Source organism: Poecilia reticulata, chromosome 6 (genome assembly GCF_904066995.2).
Source record: "Poecilia reticulata chromosome 6, P_reticulata-male-v2, whole genome shotgun sequence".
Taxonomy (NCBI): domain Eukaryota; kingdom Metazoa; phylum Chordata; class Actinopteri; order Cyprinodontiformes; family Poeciliidae; genus Poecilia; species Poecilia reticulata.
The window spans coordinates 25,241,328-25,256,195 of NC_088835.1; the positions used below are offsets into that span (position 1 = coordinate 25,241,328).

The 14,868-nt window shown below is 36.0% G+C and overlaps 2 protein-coding genes across 4 annotated transcripts in view; one reads left to right on the top strand and one right to left on the bottom strand.

Moving 5' to 3' along the window:
- Window positions 1-83: 83 nt before the first annotated feature.
- Window positions 84-14,868, top strand: part of saal1 (serum amyloid A-like 1) — a 121,642-nt gene continuing 106,857 nt past the window's right edge. For 2 of the 3 annotated variants that reach the window (XM_008412078.3, XM_081608249.1), the window contains exon 1: window positions 84-151. The gene's annotated coding sequence lies outside the window, so the exon portion shown is untranslated. The remainder of the gene's footprint in view (window positions 152-14,868) is intronic. The other variant, XM_081608248.1, reaches the window with a different exon arrangement.
- LOC103466485 (uncharacterized) overlaps window positions 1,520-14,868 on the bottom strand; it is a 29,363-nt gene continuing 16,014 nt past the window's right edge. The window contains exons 32-51 of the mRNA XM_081608493.1: window positions 12,202-12,438; window positions 11,179-12,048; window positions 9,209-9,402; window positions 7,523-7,694; window positions 7,184-7,428; window positions 6,912-7,095; window positions 6,278-6,479; window positions 6,012-6,190; window positions 5,842-5,911; window positions 4,721-4,848; window positions 4,602-4,633; window positions 4,355-4,523; window positions 4,152-4,256; window positions 3,876-3,916; window positions 3,678-3,800; window positions 3,096-3,197; window positions 2,873-3,001; window positions 2,591-2,630; window positions 2,111-2,234; window positions 1,520-2,015 (exon numbers count right to left, since the gene is read on the bottom strand). Coding sequence (XP_081464619.1) covers window positions 1,781-2,015; window positions 2,111-2,234; window positions 2,591-2,630; window positions 2,873-3,001; window positions 3,096-3,197; window positions 3,678-3,800; window positions 3,876-3,916; window positions 4,152-4,256; window positions 4,355-4,523; window positions 4,602-4,633; window positions 4,721-4,848; window positions 5,842-5,911; window positions 6,012-6,190; window positions 6,278-6,479; window positions 6,912-7,095; window positions 7,184-7,428; window positions 7,523-7,694; window positions 9,209-9,402; window positions 11,179-12,048; window positions 12,202-12,438 — 3,581 coding nt within the window. The 3' untranslated portion in view covers window positions 1,520-1,780. The remainder of the gene's footprint in view (window positions 2,016-2,110; window positions 2,235-2,590; window positions 2,631-2,872; window positions 3,002-3,095; window positions 3,198-3,677; window positions 3,801-3,875; window positions 3,917-4,151; window positions 4,257-4,354; window positions 4,524-4,601; window positions 4,634-4,720; window positions 4,849-5,841; window positions 5,912-6,011; window positions 6,191-6,277; window positions 6,480-6,911; window positions 7,096-7,183; window positions 7,429-7,522; window positions 7,695-9,208; window positions 9,403-11,178; window positions 12,049-12,201; window positions 12,439-14,868) is intronic.

The window sequence follows — 14,868 nt, forward strand, 5'->3', positions numbered from 1 at the left end:
TTTTGTTGCAACTTCAAACAACGTAGCAACATGTTCCATAAAAGATATTTCATGTTGCTATGTTCAGAGATAAATAATTAGGAATAAAGTTATGTTTCTAGTTAATTGCAGCCATTTGGGGTTTTGAGAAAAGTAACCCATTTTTCCAGAGGTAAGTAGGAGCTAGCTTCTTTTACTGTTATATTTACTTCACTAACGTCGTTTTTGGGGGGGAAAATGTAAAAACTTACTACATCGTAAGTTTCACTTTGAATTATTATGAGTATTGGTATTCTTACTTTAGTTAAATTTCTTGATAATTTACCCATTCCGAGTAACTTCAATGCATGGAGGCCAAGCTTTTTAAAACCAAGTCTAACATGGTTAACGTAAAAATTAGACTTCCTGTTTGTACACAAGCTGTTATTTTCTTTCTGCTGGACCATTTAGAGAACAAGAAGACACAATAAACACTATTGTCACTGGAAGTTCTTTGCTCTGTTTTAATATGTTTTATTAAAGGACCCACAAAATATTAATTATTTTGCAGAAGCACTGTCACGAATCTCAACCGTCTTACCTTACAAAAGGCTTTCTTCACAAACGTGAAATACTAGACGCTGCCTATGTAAGGTCCAGTGTTCCAGGTGTTTTTGCCTTTACAGACTTAATTTCATCATTTTAAATAATTTATTAATTTCACTATTTTATTGTTAGAGAAAGACAAATAGATTTAGATACGCTAAATCTTTATCATTTCCTATCTAAAAAAACTCAGGGTTTTCTTAAGTGTTATCTCTGTCATAGTTAGTGAAATATCTTCTCAAACTTATATTTATGCCAGTCTAAATTGTTAACAGTTTGCATCGAATCATTTCAGTCAAAGATACCAAACTCTGGTTGAATAATGCAATTGCAAATTCAATTTTTTTTTATGACCTCTGTTCCCAAAATGGAAAGAAAATCTAGATTTTCATACATTTTGCAGCAATATATATGACAGATTTGTAATTAGTAAGTGGTCAAAAGCTTACAACTACTTCTTACTTAAGTCAGTGGGTAAGTTAATAGTTGGCACCTTTTGTTCACAACTGCTTTTTTATTTACTGGAAGGAAGGAAAAAAAAGCATATATTTTGTCTCTTTATTTAGTGAAAACCCACTCTCTTTACACTGAAAATATGCTGCAAGTTAATAAATGGGGATTTTTCAGAAACATAAAAGAGATCTTGTTATCTTGACATAGCAAAACAGTTGCCAAACCAAATAACTGTAAATAAGTATGGTCATTTTAGTTAGTTTCATTTAAATATTTAAGCTCCCCAAGGAGAAAATACTTTTAGGAATGTATAAAGTAAAAGTATTTAATTCTCCCTCCACATGTTATGATCATGCAGTTTTAGCAAATTATCACAAACTGAATAGTAATAATAACCAACTGAAAACAGACAATTAAAATGCTGTTTTTGCAATAAAATTCAAAAACTATTGCATTGTTCTAAGGGTTAAACATTCAGCATAGTAAAAAAAAAACACTCAGATCAATGATGCATTAGAAATTTATTGAACGAAAGACAGAAGTTTGAAACAGCAGATAAAGCATTTACTATTACTCAAAAGATTAACATACATTTCAAAGCCATTTCACCATACAGAAAATTACCAGATAAGCGCGTGCTTTTAAAAATATTTTTGGATCAGTTCGATCCACAGAGCTGCGTATTTCAAAGCATGAAAGCACCCATAGAGTTTGTAAGCAAGTATCTGTTTCCCCTAAAGAGTTTAAATTTCCCTTGTTTGCCTTAATCGGTTCCCTTGTTTGCCTTAATCGGTTGCCCCACTCTTTGGGGCAACCCAAAGAGTGGGTTGCCCCACTCTTTGCATTTAGCAGCTTGGCAGCCACACTTTTCAATTGAAATGTATGCCTGTTTCACTCTGCTGCCATCTGAACACTTCATCAACACCTCTTTCATGCTGGTAGCAACCTCTTGACAGCAGGTACAAGAATGCATGAGACTGTTGGTCTCCACTGAGTACCTGTAAATAAAGACAGAGACATCCATGTCAACATATATATTTATTTTAGTGGATTCTGCTGCATAATCTGTTGTTAAATGTTTGACAAATCTTACATAGATGAGGATGAGTCACAGGTTCCCCCACAGGAGGTGATCTCCACTGGCTCAACTGACTCGCAGTTCTTTACGTACAGTTTGGTGGTGTTCTTGTGAAGCTCACAGTTGTAGCGAGGTGTACCTGTGAACCACAAATAGTTAGTTTTAGAAACACACATTTGCAGGGAAAACATAATGGACTACCTAAAGCATCCATCTGTTGTAACATTTTTGTTTCTTGTCTAAAATGTTCTACTTTTCTAGGCTTTTATTCTGTTTGACACAGTTCTAAGTATTTACATCCTCTTTATCCTCAGTTGACATATTCGACTGCAGAAAGCAAAGGAAATAAGTAATTTATAGCCTAAAAGTACTTTAAAATGAAAAATAAAGATGTATTTATAGTCCATTTGTAAGATGCAAATGGAGGCTGACATTTTTGTAAACTAACATCTTTTGAAACTATTGTATTTTGCAAGTTCATGACCCGACACTTACAGGTTCTGCAGCATCCATTCATGTCACTTGTTTCTGTTCCCTGAAACACATAAAAAAATTACACGTCTGACAGTGATCACTGATGTCACACTTCTGTGTTGGAAGTGTGCAGTGCCTCATGTTTGTTAAAGAATAATGTTGACCCGCCTCACATGCCTGAACTCATTTTATTGCTATTACTGTTTTACAAATTAAAATGGTTATTTTTAAAGCTTCAATTAAGCCAACTTATTGTTAAGCAAAACAATGACATTAACTTTCTTTAAGGCACTCAATACTCACTGGAACACAGTTTTCTGGATCAAATGCAGGACACATAGTTTGGTTTCTGATAACCAGGAATTCATCCTTCACCTTCTGGCAATCATATTGGCTGCAGTTGTCGTTTGGTGGTGAAAACAACTGTGAAGGCTGTGAAAATGCGTAAAAGAGTATGGTTAGTGTAGTCACAATGTGACTTACAACTGAGATGAAGGTTGCAAGCATTGTATTGTACTTTAATCACCTTAAGAACAACTGGCGAGTTCAAACCAGGGACATCAAAAATGCAGTGCGTCTGTTTACATGTTCCGCAGCATTCTCCAGGCTGATCCACATGCATGTAACCCTATCAAAAATGTACAGAGTAAGAAGTTTCTAACTGGAAACTTTTATGTAATTTTAGATGTAATTTTAACAACTCCTAGTTCTAGTAAAGGAATGTTATCTGACAATAAGATATAAAATAACATCTATTCTACTGCAACTAAGGAATGTTATCTGACAATAAGATATAAAATAACATCTATTCTACTGCAACTCTAACATGCATCAAAATTGATTGAACTGGATAGTTGTACCATTTTGTCAGAAATAATCATCTAAATTAAAGAGTTTGATTTGAAAAAACTAAGAAATGTTGAGCCAGTATAAACCCATTACAATTAGTGCCAAAACCAAATCGATGCACATACTTAGAGCATCAACTTTAAATATTTAGAAAATAAATTTGTAAGTTACTTATCTGGCCTTATGAGTAACATTTTTTATTATGTAAAATATTTCTATCCAATATACAACTTATCTGACATTAACATAATCTAATTACCTCTTTACAAATGATGTTACACTGTATTTGCTGACACTCTACAGTGTTCAGCTTAGTCTTTGGATCCTGTTTGTTGGTGCAGTGGCAGTGCTCACATGGGTTCTTGGAAAAGTTTGTACCTGGCTGTGGGAAACACAATGAAAAGTATTTATATACATGAGATACTAAATATTAAAATAGCAAAAAAACAGTTCTTACCTTGTACTCTGTGTCATTGTAGACGCATACACCTTTTGGTTCTACGTGAGAAAGTAAACGGGGTTATGCTGATATTAAGATTAGCTTTTGCATTTGAAAAACTGCTGGGTTGTTTCGCAAGAGGAAGTTAACATGGGAAAGAGGTAATGATGGAAAGCTGAATTAAACAGTGTGAGGTATTCACAGTAATTGACGAGTTGAAATCAGAAGTAGTCAATAGAATAATCGTTACTATTATCAGTAATAAATAATGAGTAGTGATGTTAAGAAACGTACCACAGGTGAAGACCGGGCAGCAGCTTTCATTGGAAACTTTGACAGTTAACTCAAAGCCACGTTCACAACTTTGTGTTGGTGATGAACAGCGATTTTTGTCACACTCTGTTGGTAAACATGGTGTATGTCAGTTAGTTGATTTAGATTATTATTCTAAGACATGTTGTGTCATCAATGCAGTTCTACTAACTAAAAGTGCTTACCACATGTCAGTTTCTGACAGCAGTCAACCGTTTGGTTTACCAACACCTCGCCATCCTCTGTGCACTGTATTGGTTCTGGTATCGGGCAAACTAGAGGCTCACACATAACACTCAGAGAATCTTTGTCACACTTGCATTGCTGGCAGCCGCTTTTCCATGTGTCACCAATCTGTTAATATTAGGAAAAAAATGACTCTACAGGAACAGACAAACTGATAAAAAATAAACAATTTATGAGAATATATACCTGTTTTGGTTCACCAGCAGGTCCAGTGCAACCTTAATAAACAATAAAAACGGTTTAATTGAATATTAAACAAAAATACATTGTTCATTGTTCTGGCAAAGAACAAAAACTATTCTCACAGGATGAGACACAGGTATCGGAGCCTGCATCAAACAACATCTTCCCCTCAAGGCAGAAACATCCCTCCACTAATTCATTGCAAGTATCTTCTTGCCCTGCACACTGCTGTTTGAGTTTATTGTTGTATCTGAATGTAAAACAAATGACAGTTAAATTTCAGCTTCCAACTTGTCAAAAACAATGAAAAACATTAGGAAATAAACCAAATAATCAATAAAAATTTCCAAGGATTCTTACTTAAATGTTACCACTGATTCACTTGACACCATGTTGCTTTAAACACTTTGTCAAACATAAATACACCAGGAACAATAGCAATCACTGAGATGACTCTTTATGGTACATGAATGCCTTTCAGAAAACTGCTCTCTTTTGCAGTATAACTGCTAACTATAACCTGTGTTTGGGACCACAGTTACGTGTCAATTTAATATCGGTTGGTGATATAACAAACTGGTTGGCGTAACAATAGATAAACTGACTTTGAAAATGTATCATTTCAACATGTAGTTTTTTTTTTATTTCGTTCAGGGGGATATGTGAGGTTTCAGATATGAAGGAAGCCAGATTTCGCTCTATCACAGGCTGGTAGTGCTGTTTAAATCACCTTCAAGACATCATCTGTGCTTAGCTTTTCTCTGGTTTTGACTGATTACAGGACACTTCAGAAACCAAATTACACCACTCCTGGTGCCATCTAATACATTGTGGGGGTAATTCTTGACTTGGAAACTGCAAAGTGAATGATTATCGATTGGTTAGATAGTTTCTTCAAAGTCCTTGAATTTTGTTCTTAATGACAATTTGAAAATATTTAACCTGTATGTGATACTTTATTCTCAAATATTTTTTGTTGGTACGTGTTGATAAAAACTGTTGGCAGCCACGATGGATAGAAAGTTCTTTGTCAATGTGAGTTTGAGAATGGTTTGAAGCAAATGTGCATTTGAGAATTCACTTGTCAGTATTACATTCTGATTATAATAAAAGACAAGTAAATTGGTTAGGTTTGTTAGCTTGCATAGTCAATGTTAGGCAGACAGGCATCCTAAAATGCAAAAAATGTCCTTCCATTGTTGCTTGTCAGTTGTCAATTAAACTGCAAAAGCAGTGCCCTTACCCTGTATTGCACGTTTCAACAATACTTGGCCCACAGGCCTTGTATACTTTATTTGGTGGACATTTGTAGTCTGCAACAAAAAGAAGTGTACAGGATTACATTAACAATAACATGCATGGAAAATCCCATTTGAAGGGAAATTAAGTTCTACAGAAGCAAAACCATCTTACCACACTCTCCTTTAGTCAGGTTCCTCCAGTCTATGCAGACAGATGACTTGGCACACATCATGGCATATGCCGCCAGACTGGTGCAGCCCACGGGGGAATTTGGCATGTGGCAAACGTCAAATTTACAAGATTCATAATATGAACTGGGTGCAATTTTTTTGTGGCACTCCTTAAACATCCTTATTGTAAGAATGAACATAAAACAAGTTAAATTGGGTTTACAGAAAAAATTTATCACATGTTCAACTTATTTTGTAAATTCTCACTCGTGGTTTATGATTTCACAGAGGGCAGGTTTGCATGGTGGTTTCGGTGGCCCTATTGTTGGAGGAGGTCGAGTAGGCATCGACTCACAGTATGGTTTTTTCTTATCACTTACATGCCATTCAAATGCCATCTCAGAGCATAATGGATGGATTTGACCATTTGGTAACCTGCAGTCATTGTTCTTATTATTGTCGCAGTAGCCTTGTTAAAAAGAAGAAACATCCATAGGAAATAGATTACAAATTCACAAATAGAAAAGATTTCCAACATCCCTAATGCAAATATTCATGCTATTTATTTGAAGTGTAATCTTGGTATTCAAGACTCCATGATTTTTTTTTCATTTTTACATTTTTAGCTCTGAGGGGTGAGGAGACTTTTGTATCGACTGTATGTTGGCTGTTTTCTTCATTGTGGTATTGTGAAGCTAGGGTTTTCCCTCTAGTTACTGTATTTCTTGCATAAAGCTACAAAGCTATAAAGTTTTCTTTGGGAGAGGTAGTGATTTATCCATTGCTAACAAAATGCTATTATAAATTTTTTACTATACAGTCCCATTATATTTTTCTACCTACTAAGATGATAAGAATCACCATTTATTTTTTGTTTGTCACATGTTATGGGGTTGCTTACCACACTGTCCTTCTGTGTTGTTGTGGAAACGTGAAAATGGCAAGTCAATACTGAACAGAAGCCCAGTGAATGAAACAACGCCTTCTATATCTGGGATTTTAAGAACCATCTGAATCCCTGTGCTTGTAATAATGAAGTCCTTATTTGAGTAGGTTGGAGTCACTTTCTTTCCATTAACATATATCTAAAACATGAAAGACAAGTGAAAAAACCTTGATTACATTTATGTAGTACAAACATATTTGGAGAAGGTTAGAGATAGCCATACGTACCAAATTCTGAGTTTTTGGGATTCTTGTCTGTGTAAGAATTACTTCATAGTTTTTGTAATATACAATCAAAGCTTTGGGGCACGTCACAGTTCCAGAAGCATCACAGTTTTCATTGTCAATAAGAATTCTTAAATTGTATTTGGGAATTATCTCTTTGACCAAGACGTATGTGCAGTTGTGCTGGAAACTGTAGTATTGGCCATCAAATGTTTTGTAATGGGGATCTCCCCAGCCCGTACAAAGACCTGAAAACAGTATATTAACATTAAATTTTGTTTAATCACAAAAAATTGCATGTAGCTATCTGTAGCTGTGTGAACTTTTTTCCATCAAACTCACATTTGCACTCATATTGAAAACAGCAGCCTCCTTCATCATAAACCTTATCAGGTTCAAAACCGTTGTCACAAGCTGGTATGGGTGCTGGTTTACATGATACATATGTATTGACCTCTTTTCCATTCTCACAACTGCTCTTGGTGCATTTGTCTGAACTCCAGGATTCTCCATTCTGTGAAAGAAATACGTTCAGCAATATACAACCACTGTCTTTATATTTAAACTCTTCACTGGCATATATTCAAATTGTAGAATACAAATACACAAAATTATATTGGCTTTAATTTGAATGCTTGTTTACAGATTTTTAAAGAGTTCATCATGGTGGACAAGCCATTAAAGGCAATTTAATCAAAATAAGAGATTGTAAACAAGCAAATATTTTTTGCTTGCTGCAGTAAATGTAGGAAGCTTTTTGCTAACATTTGCCAACAAGCACAAGGAAATTAAAGTTGCCCAACTCATTTAAGTCTGAATAGACTGGACAAATTGGTTCCTGTTGGAATTCTGTATCTATTTGGGATTCTCACATCTCTGAGAATTGTTTGAAATTTGTAAATGACTTTTAAAAACACAGGCAATGTTTATAAATCTTAAAGCATGGTTTGAAGCAATGTAACCATTGGGTCGGTGCTGAATACCTTTGTAGTACTTGTATAAATTCCATTAAAGGGGCATAAATTAGACATTTATGGTATCTCAAAATTGCGTGCATCTCTAAAGACTAGTCTGGTTTACCAGGAGGTAGAAGAATCAACCCTTTTTGTTGATGCTAAATGTGCTCTGAGAGTTGTTCGAAGCTTTGAATCTTAAATCTGCTGCAAAGCTATTAGCAACTTTGTCCCTCATCTCTCTGGTGTGTTCCTTAGTGTATATGATTACTGATGTTCTCTAACAAACCTTTGTGGCCAACAAGGTGGATATTTTACTCATTAGATGACCTCTAAAGGCAATTCTTTGTAAAGGATTTTACTTTTACTTAGGTTTTGCTTTACACTTTGCCGTGTTGCATAACTTTGTGAAGATCCATTACATAAAAATCCAATGCAAAACATCGAGGTTTGTTGTTGCAATGTGACAAAATGTTAAAAGGTTCAAGATGTATAAATATGTTAACGCATTATGTATACAGTGATACATTTTGTGACAGCACAGGAATGAGGAAACACGTTCTTTTGAGAACTCTGATCTGATGACAGACTACTTAAAGAAGGTTGTTGATGCCAAACCTTTGGTTGCATCTTTACCACAATGAGAGGCCAGGCATGGACTGCTCTTGATTTTGATATTCAGTTTTTTCTTCTTTGCAAATATTAAAAACTGTTTTATTCCCAGTCTCCTTAGTGGTATTTGGCTACAACACTGTTTATATAACATATTTTTCAACAAGGAGAGACATCTGGGTAATAACATATGATGTGGACCAAGATAGTTTGGATTCAGTTCACCCATCAAAATGATCTGATTTAAGTGTCCTTGAGTTTTTAATGCTGTCCAAAGATGACCAAATCACTCAGAATAGGTCTTAGTGCTATATCTGAATGTAGCTTTTGTAGGTGTTTTTTTGTCTTGTGGCTGTAATTTTACAGATCTACTCAGCTGCTTCACATTAAACTGCCCTGAGTGATAAGTCTTCTTTTTAAATAAACACTATTTTAAGTGCAGACATTGTATAAAGTTGGTTACCTTTCTCGGTGGTGTAAGAAATGGGCAGTCTTTCATAGCAGGTGTTGTAGGTTTAGCCTTCTTTGGGGTAGTTGGAAGAGTTGGTGGAATTGTTGTGTGACACGGTCTGGCATGCTTTTCAACACTACAGTTCAAACTGCAGTATGCAGTGAAACAATAGCCACCTCCATCAGTCTTGTTGTACATGAAGGCACCTAATTTACAGTTTAAAGAAAAGTTTGATATATAATAAATAAATTATGTCAGAAAAATATGGAAACTGTTGATACATTATTTTCTTAATAGAACAAAATAGAATATTTCATCAACAGTTCAATCAAGTAAGACTATTATTGCAAAATAAGCATCATTTGGACAGTGATTCTTGCGAATAGGGACAAAATGGGTTTTCCCATAACTTTTTTTTTGTTATTTCTCAACCTTATGTATGCAATTATGACAAATAATGTTTTGTACCTTAGTACAAAACATACTAAGGTACCTTAGTAAAGATGCTAAGGTACAGGCTCCCAGTTGCAACATTTTTTAAAAAAAATTACATTTTTAATCAACCTGACCTAGAACGTTGTCATCACCATTTGACAAAAATAAATAAAAAATACATTTTAATGACCCTGTTAGTGATATTTTTACTCATCGTACAGAATGCTTCTCAAAAACAAAAATAAATATGATTTAAAACAAAAACAACAAAAAGTCCATCTGGCGGAGTTGACACTGCATGACGGAATTGACACAGAACTGAAGGTGGTGACAAACTAGTGAGTAAAATGAAAAACTTGATACATGTGTAGTAATGCAATTTATGTAAAATAAATTAAAATGAATTAATTGCACATTTAAGTGAGATTTGACAACAATTTCACTGAAAGAACGTCAAAAACTGATGGAGTTGACATCTGACGGAGTTGACAAAATGCCAAACTACCTCAATTTATATGAAGTTATTCTGAAGGAGGACATATTGTAGCTCATCAGGTCCATGAACTCTTTACATTTAACCAAAATTAAGCTTTTACTTCACAAAATTTCATCAAAGTTTTGTAAATTGTCAGTTATGGTGTTGACACATCATGGTTGTGACAAATAACTTAGGAATAAAAAGAAGAAAAAACTAAAGAATAACAAGAGCTAACTAGTCCTCTTAGCAAAGGAAGAGACAGAAAGTAGTCATGGGTCCTCAGAAGTTCTGGTGCCCCCCAATAATGCCTGATTTTTTACATTCTTTTAATTTCTGACGGTGTTGACAAAAACTAGGGACAAATTTCAATGGAGTTGGAAAATATATAAAAATGATTTTTAATTCAATTTATTGATACCTTTATAATTATTTATATGACTACTTATACTTAAACCTAGGTCATAATATATAATTTTAGTATTTCTTTAATTGTTTCAAACTATTGTATTGAGTTCTGCTCCTGGACAAGGGCTTTTACAGGCATCATCCTCCGACTACAATGTTTAAAATTAAAAAAATATTCAGCAAATACCTGGAAAATATACATTGTTGTGCTCACATGACCCAGGTTAGTTTAGTCACATATTTGAAAAAAATATGTTTTGTGTATATTTTATTCAAATTTTGTGCTTTATCCATAGGACCTGTTTTGTCCCTATTCTCAAGAATCACAGATCTGTATTTGTTCTGCTAATAAATAAAGGAGTAAAACTAGGTTAAAGTTTCAGTACGTTGGCACTTTCTCATATGGGCGACATGGGCAACAGCCCGGAGTGGCATTTTGTGGGGGCAGCATGAACCTCCCCTGTTCCCATCCTCCAATATCAACCCCCCTTTTACAATTATTCCCCTTCCCCTCTGCTCTCAGAACCACAGGATCTGAATGTCACCAGTGCCTTATCAAAATATGAGTGTCTGTTATTTAAAATTTATTTACAAGTCGTAAATGTCTATATAAATAGATATCAAGTATAGCAACAATGAATGATGAAAAAAGTGCAAAGCTTACCAGGTGAGAAAATCTGATTCATGTATTTGCAAGAGCACAAAGTTGTTCTGCCAGGTGTAGTTTTAACACTGTGCTTCTCTGTTATTATCGGAGTAGTTGAGTGACTTCCAGGTTTTGTTGTAATTATTGGTGTGGATTTTTCAGTCTCTCTTGTTGGTGTAGGTGTCTCTATGTGAGGTGTTGTAGTTGGTGTGCCTATTACAGGTCCAGTCTCTGGTTTTTTAGTGGTGTAGGTTACAATTTGTATATGAGGTGTTGTGGATGTTTCTTTAAACACTGTTGTGGTTCTCTCAGTCTCTATTGTTGGGGTAGGTGTCTCTATGTGAGGTGTTGTGGAGACCTTTTCTGTAGTTATTTTTGTGGTTTCAGGTTTTGTAGTGCCAGTAGTTGTAGTTTCTACATGAGGCGTTGTAGGTTTTGGTGTATTTATTGGTGTGGACTTTTCAGTCTCCATTGTTGGGGTAGGAGTTGCTATGTGAGGTGTTGTGGAGACGATTTCTGTAATTATTTTTGTGGTTACAGGTTTTGTAGTGCCAGTAGTTGTAGTTTCCACATGAGACGTAGGTTTTGTTGTAATTATTGTTGTGGGTTTTTCAGTCTCCATCGTAGGAATAGGTGTCTCTATGTATGGTGTTGTGGAGACTTTTTCTGTAGTTATTTTAGTGGTTGCAGGTTTTGTAGTGCCAGTAGTTGTGGTTCCTACATGAGGCGTTGTAGGTTTTGGTGTGTTTATTGGTGTGGACTTTTCAGTCTCCATTGTTGGGGTAAGTGTCACTATGTGAGGTGTTGTGGAGACGTTTTCTGTAATTATTTTTGTGGTTACAGGTTTTGTAGTGCCAGTAGTTGTAGTTTCTACATGAGGCGTTGTAGGTTTTGGTGTGTTTATTGTTGTGGATTTTTCAGTCTCCATCGTAGGAGTAGGTGTCTCTATGTATGGTGTTGTGGAGACTTTTTCTGTAGTTATTTTAGTGGTTGCCGGTTTTGTAGTGCCTGTAGTTGTAGTTTCTACATGAGACGTTGTAGGTTTTGTTGTAATTATTGTTGTGGGTTTTTCAGTCTCCATCGTAGGAGTAGGTGTCTCTATGTATGGTGTTGTGGAGACTTTTTCTGTAGTTATTTTAGTGGTTGCAGGTTTTGTAGTGCCAGTAGTTGTGGTTCCTACATGAGGCGTTGTAGGTTTTGGTGTGTTTATTGGTGTGGACTTTTCAGTCTCCATTGTTGGGGTAAGTGTCACTATGTGAGGTGTTGTGGAGAAGTTTTCTGTAATTATTTTTGTGGTTACAGGTTTTGTAGTGCCAGTAGTTGTAGTTTCTACATGAGGCGTTGTAGGTTTTGGTGTAATTATTGTTGTGGATTTTTCAGTCTCCATCGTAGGAGTAGGTGTCTCTATGTATGGTGTTGTGGAGACTTTTTCTGTAGTTATTTTAGTGGTTGCAGGTTTTGTAGTGCCAGTAGTTGTAGTTTCTACATGAGGCGTTGTAGGTTTTGGTGTATTTATTGGTGTGGACTTTTCAGTCTCCATTGTTGGGGTAGGAGTCGCTATGTGAGGTGTTGTGGAGACGGTTTCTGTAATTATTTTTGTGGTTACAGGTTTTGTAGTGCCAGTAGTTGTAGTTTCCACATGAGGCGTTGTAGGTTTTGGTGTAATTATTGTTGTGGATTTTTCAGTCTCCATCGTAGGAGTAGGTGTCTCTATGTGAGGTGTTGTGGAGACGTTTTCTGTAATTATGGTGGTGGTGGTTTCAGGTTTTGTAGTGCCAGTAGTTGTAGTTTCTACATGAGGCGTTGTAGGTTTTGGTGTATTTATTGGTGTGGACTTTTCAGTCTGCATTGTTGGGGTAGGAGTCGCTATGTGAGGTGTTGTGGAGACGGTTTCTGTAATTATTTTTGTGGTTACAGGTTTTGTAGTGCCAGTAGTTGTAGTTTCTACATGAGGCGTTGTAGGTTTTGTTGTAATTATTGTTGTGGGTTTTCCAGTCTCCATTGTTGGGGTAGGTGTCTCTATGTGAGGTGTTGTGGAGACTTTTTCTGTAATTATGGTGGTGGTGGTTTCAGGTTTTGTAGTGCCAGTAGTTGTAGTTTCTACATGAGGCGTTGTAGGTTTTGGTGTAATTATTGTTGTGGATTTTTCAGTCTCCATCGTAGGAGTAGGTGTCTCTATGTATGGTGTTGTGGAGACTTTTTCTGTAGTTATTTTAGTGGTTGCCGGTTTTGTAGTCCCTGTAGTTGTAGTTTCTACATGAGACGTTGTAGGTTTTGTTGTAATTATTGTTGTGGGTTTTTCAGTCTCCATCGTAGGAGTAGGTGTCTTTATGTATGGTGTTGTGGAGACTTTCTCTGTAGTTATTTTAGTGGTTGCAGGTTTTGTAGTGCCAGTAGTTGTGGTTCCTACATGAGGCGTTGTAGGTTTTGGTGTGTTTATTGGTGTGGACTTTTCAGTCTCCATTGTTGGGGTAAGTGTCACTATGTGAGGTGTTGTGGAGACGTTTTCTGTAATTATTTTTGTGGTTACAGGTTTTGTAGTGCCAGTAGTTGTAGTTTCTACATGAGGCGTTGTAGGTTTTGGTGTAATTATTGTTGTGGATTTTTCAGTCTCCATCGTAGGAGTAGGTGTCTCTATGTATGGTGTTGTGGAGACTTTTTCTGTAGTTATTTTAGTGGTTGCCGGTTTTGTAGTCCCTGTAGTTGTAGTTTCTACATGAGACGTTGTAGGTTTTGTTGTAATTATTGTTGTGGGTTTTTCAGTCTCCATCGTAGGAGTAGGTGTCTTTATGTATGGTGTTGTGGAGACTTTCTCTGTAGTTATTTTAGTGGTTGCAGGTTTTGTAGTGCCAGTAGTTGTGGTTCCTACATGAGGCGTTGTAGGTTTTGGTGTGTTTATTGGTGTGGACTTTTCAGTCTCCATTGTTGGGGTAAGTGTCACTATGTGAGGTGTTGTGGAGACGTTTTCTGTAATTATTTTTGTGGTTACAGGTTTTGTAGTGCCAGTAGTTGTAGTTTCTACATGAGGCGTTGTAGGTTTTGGTGTAATTATTGTTGTTGATTTTTCAGTCTCCATCGTAGGAGTAGGTGTCTCTATGTATGGTGTTGTGGAGACTTTTTCTGTAGTTATTTTAGTGGTTGCAGGTTTTGTAGTGCCAGTAGTTGTAGTTTCTACATGCGGCGTTGTAGGTTTTGATGTAATTATTGTTGTGGGTTTTCCAGTCTCCATTGTTGTGGTAGGTGTCTCTATGTGAGGTGTTGTGGAGACGTTTTCTGTAATTATTGTTGTGGTTTCAGGTTTTGTATTGCCAGTAGTTGTAGTTTCTACATGAGGCGTTGTAGGTTTTGGTGTATTTATTGTTGTGGATTTTTCAGTCTCCATCGTAGGAGTAGGTGTCTCTATGTATGGTGTTGTGGAGACTTTTTCTGTAGTTATTTTAGTGGTTGCCGGTTTTGTAGTGCCTGTAGTTGTAGTTTCTACATGAGACGTTGTAGGTTTTGTTGTAATTATTGTTGTGGGTTTTTCAGTCTCCATTGTTGGGATATGTGTCTCTATGTGAGGTGTTGTGGAGACGTTTTCTGTAGTTATTTTTGTGGTAACAGGTTTTGTAGTGCCAGTAGTTGTAGTTTCTACATGAGGCGTTGTAGGTTTTGTTATAATTATTGTTGTGGGTTTCCCAGTCTCCATTGTTGGGGTAGGTGTCTCTA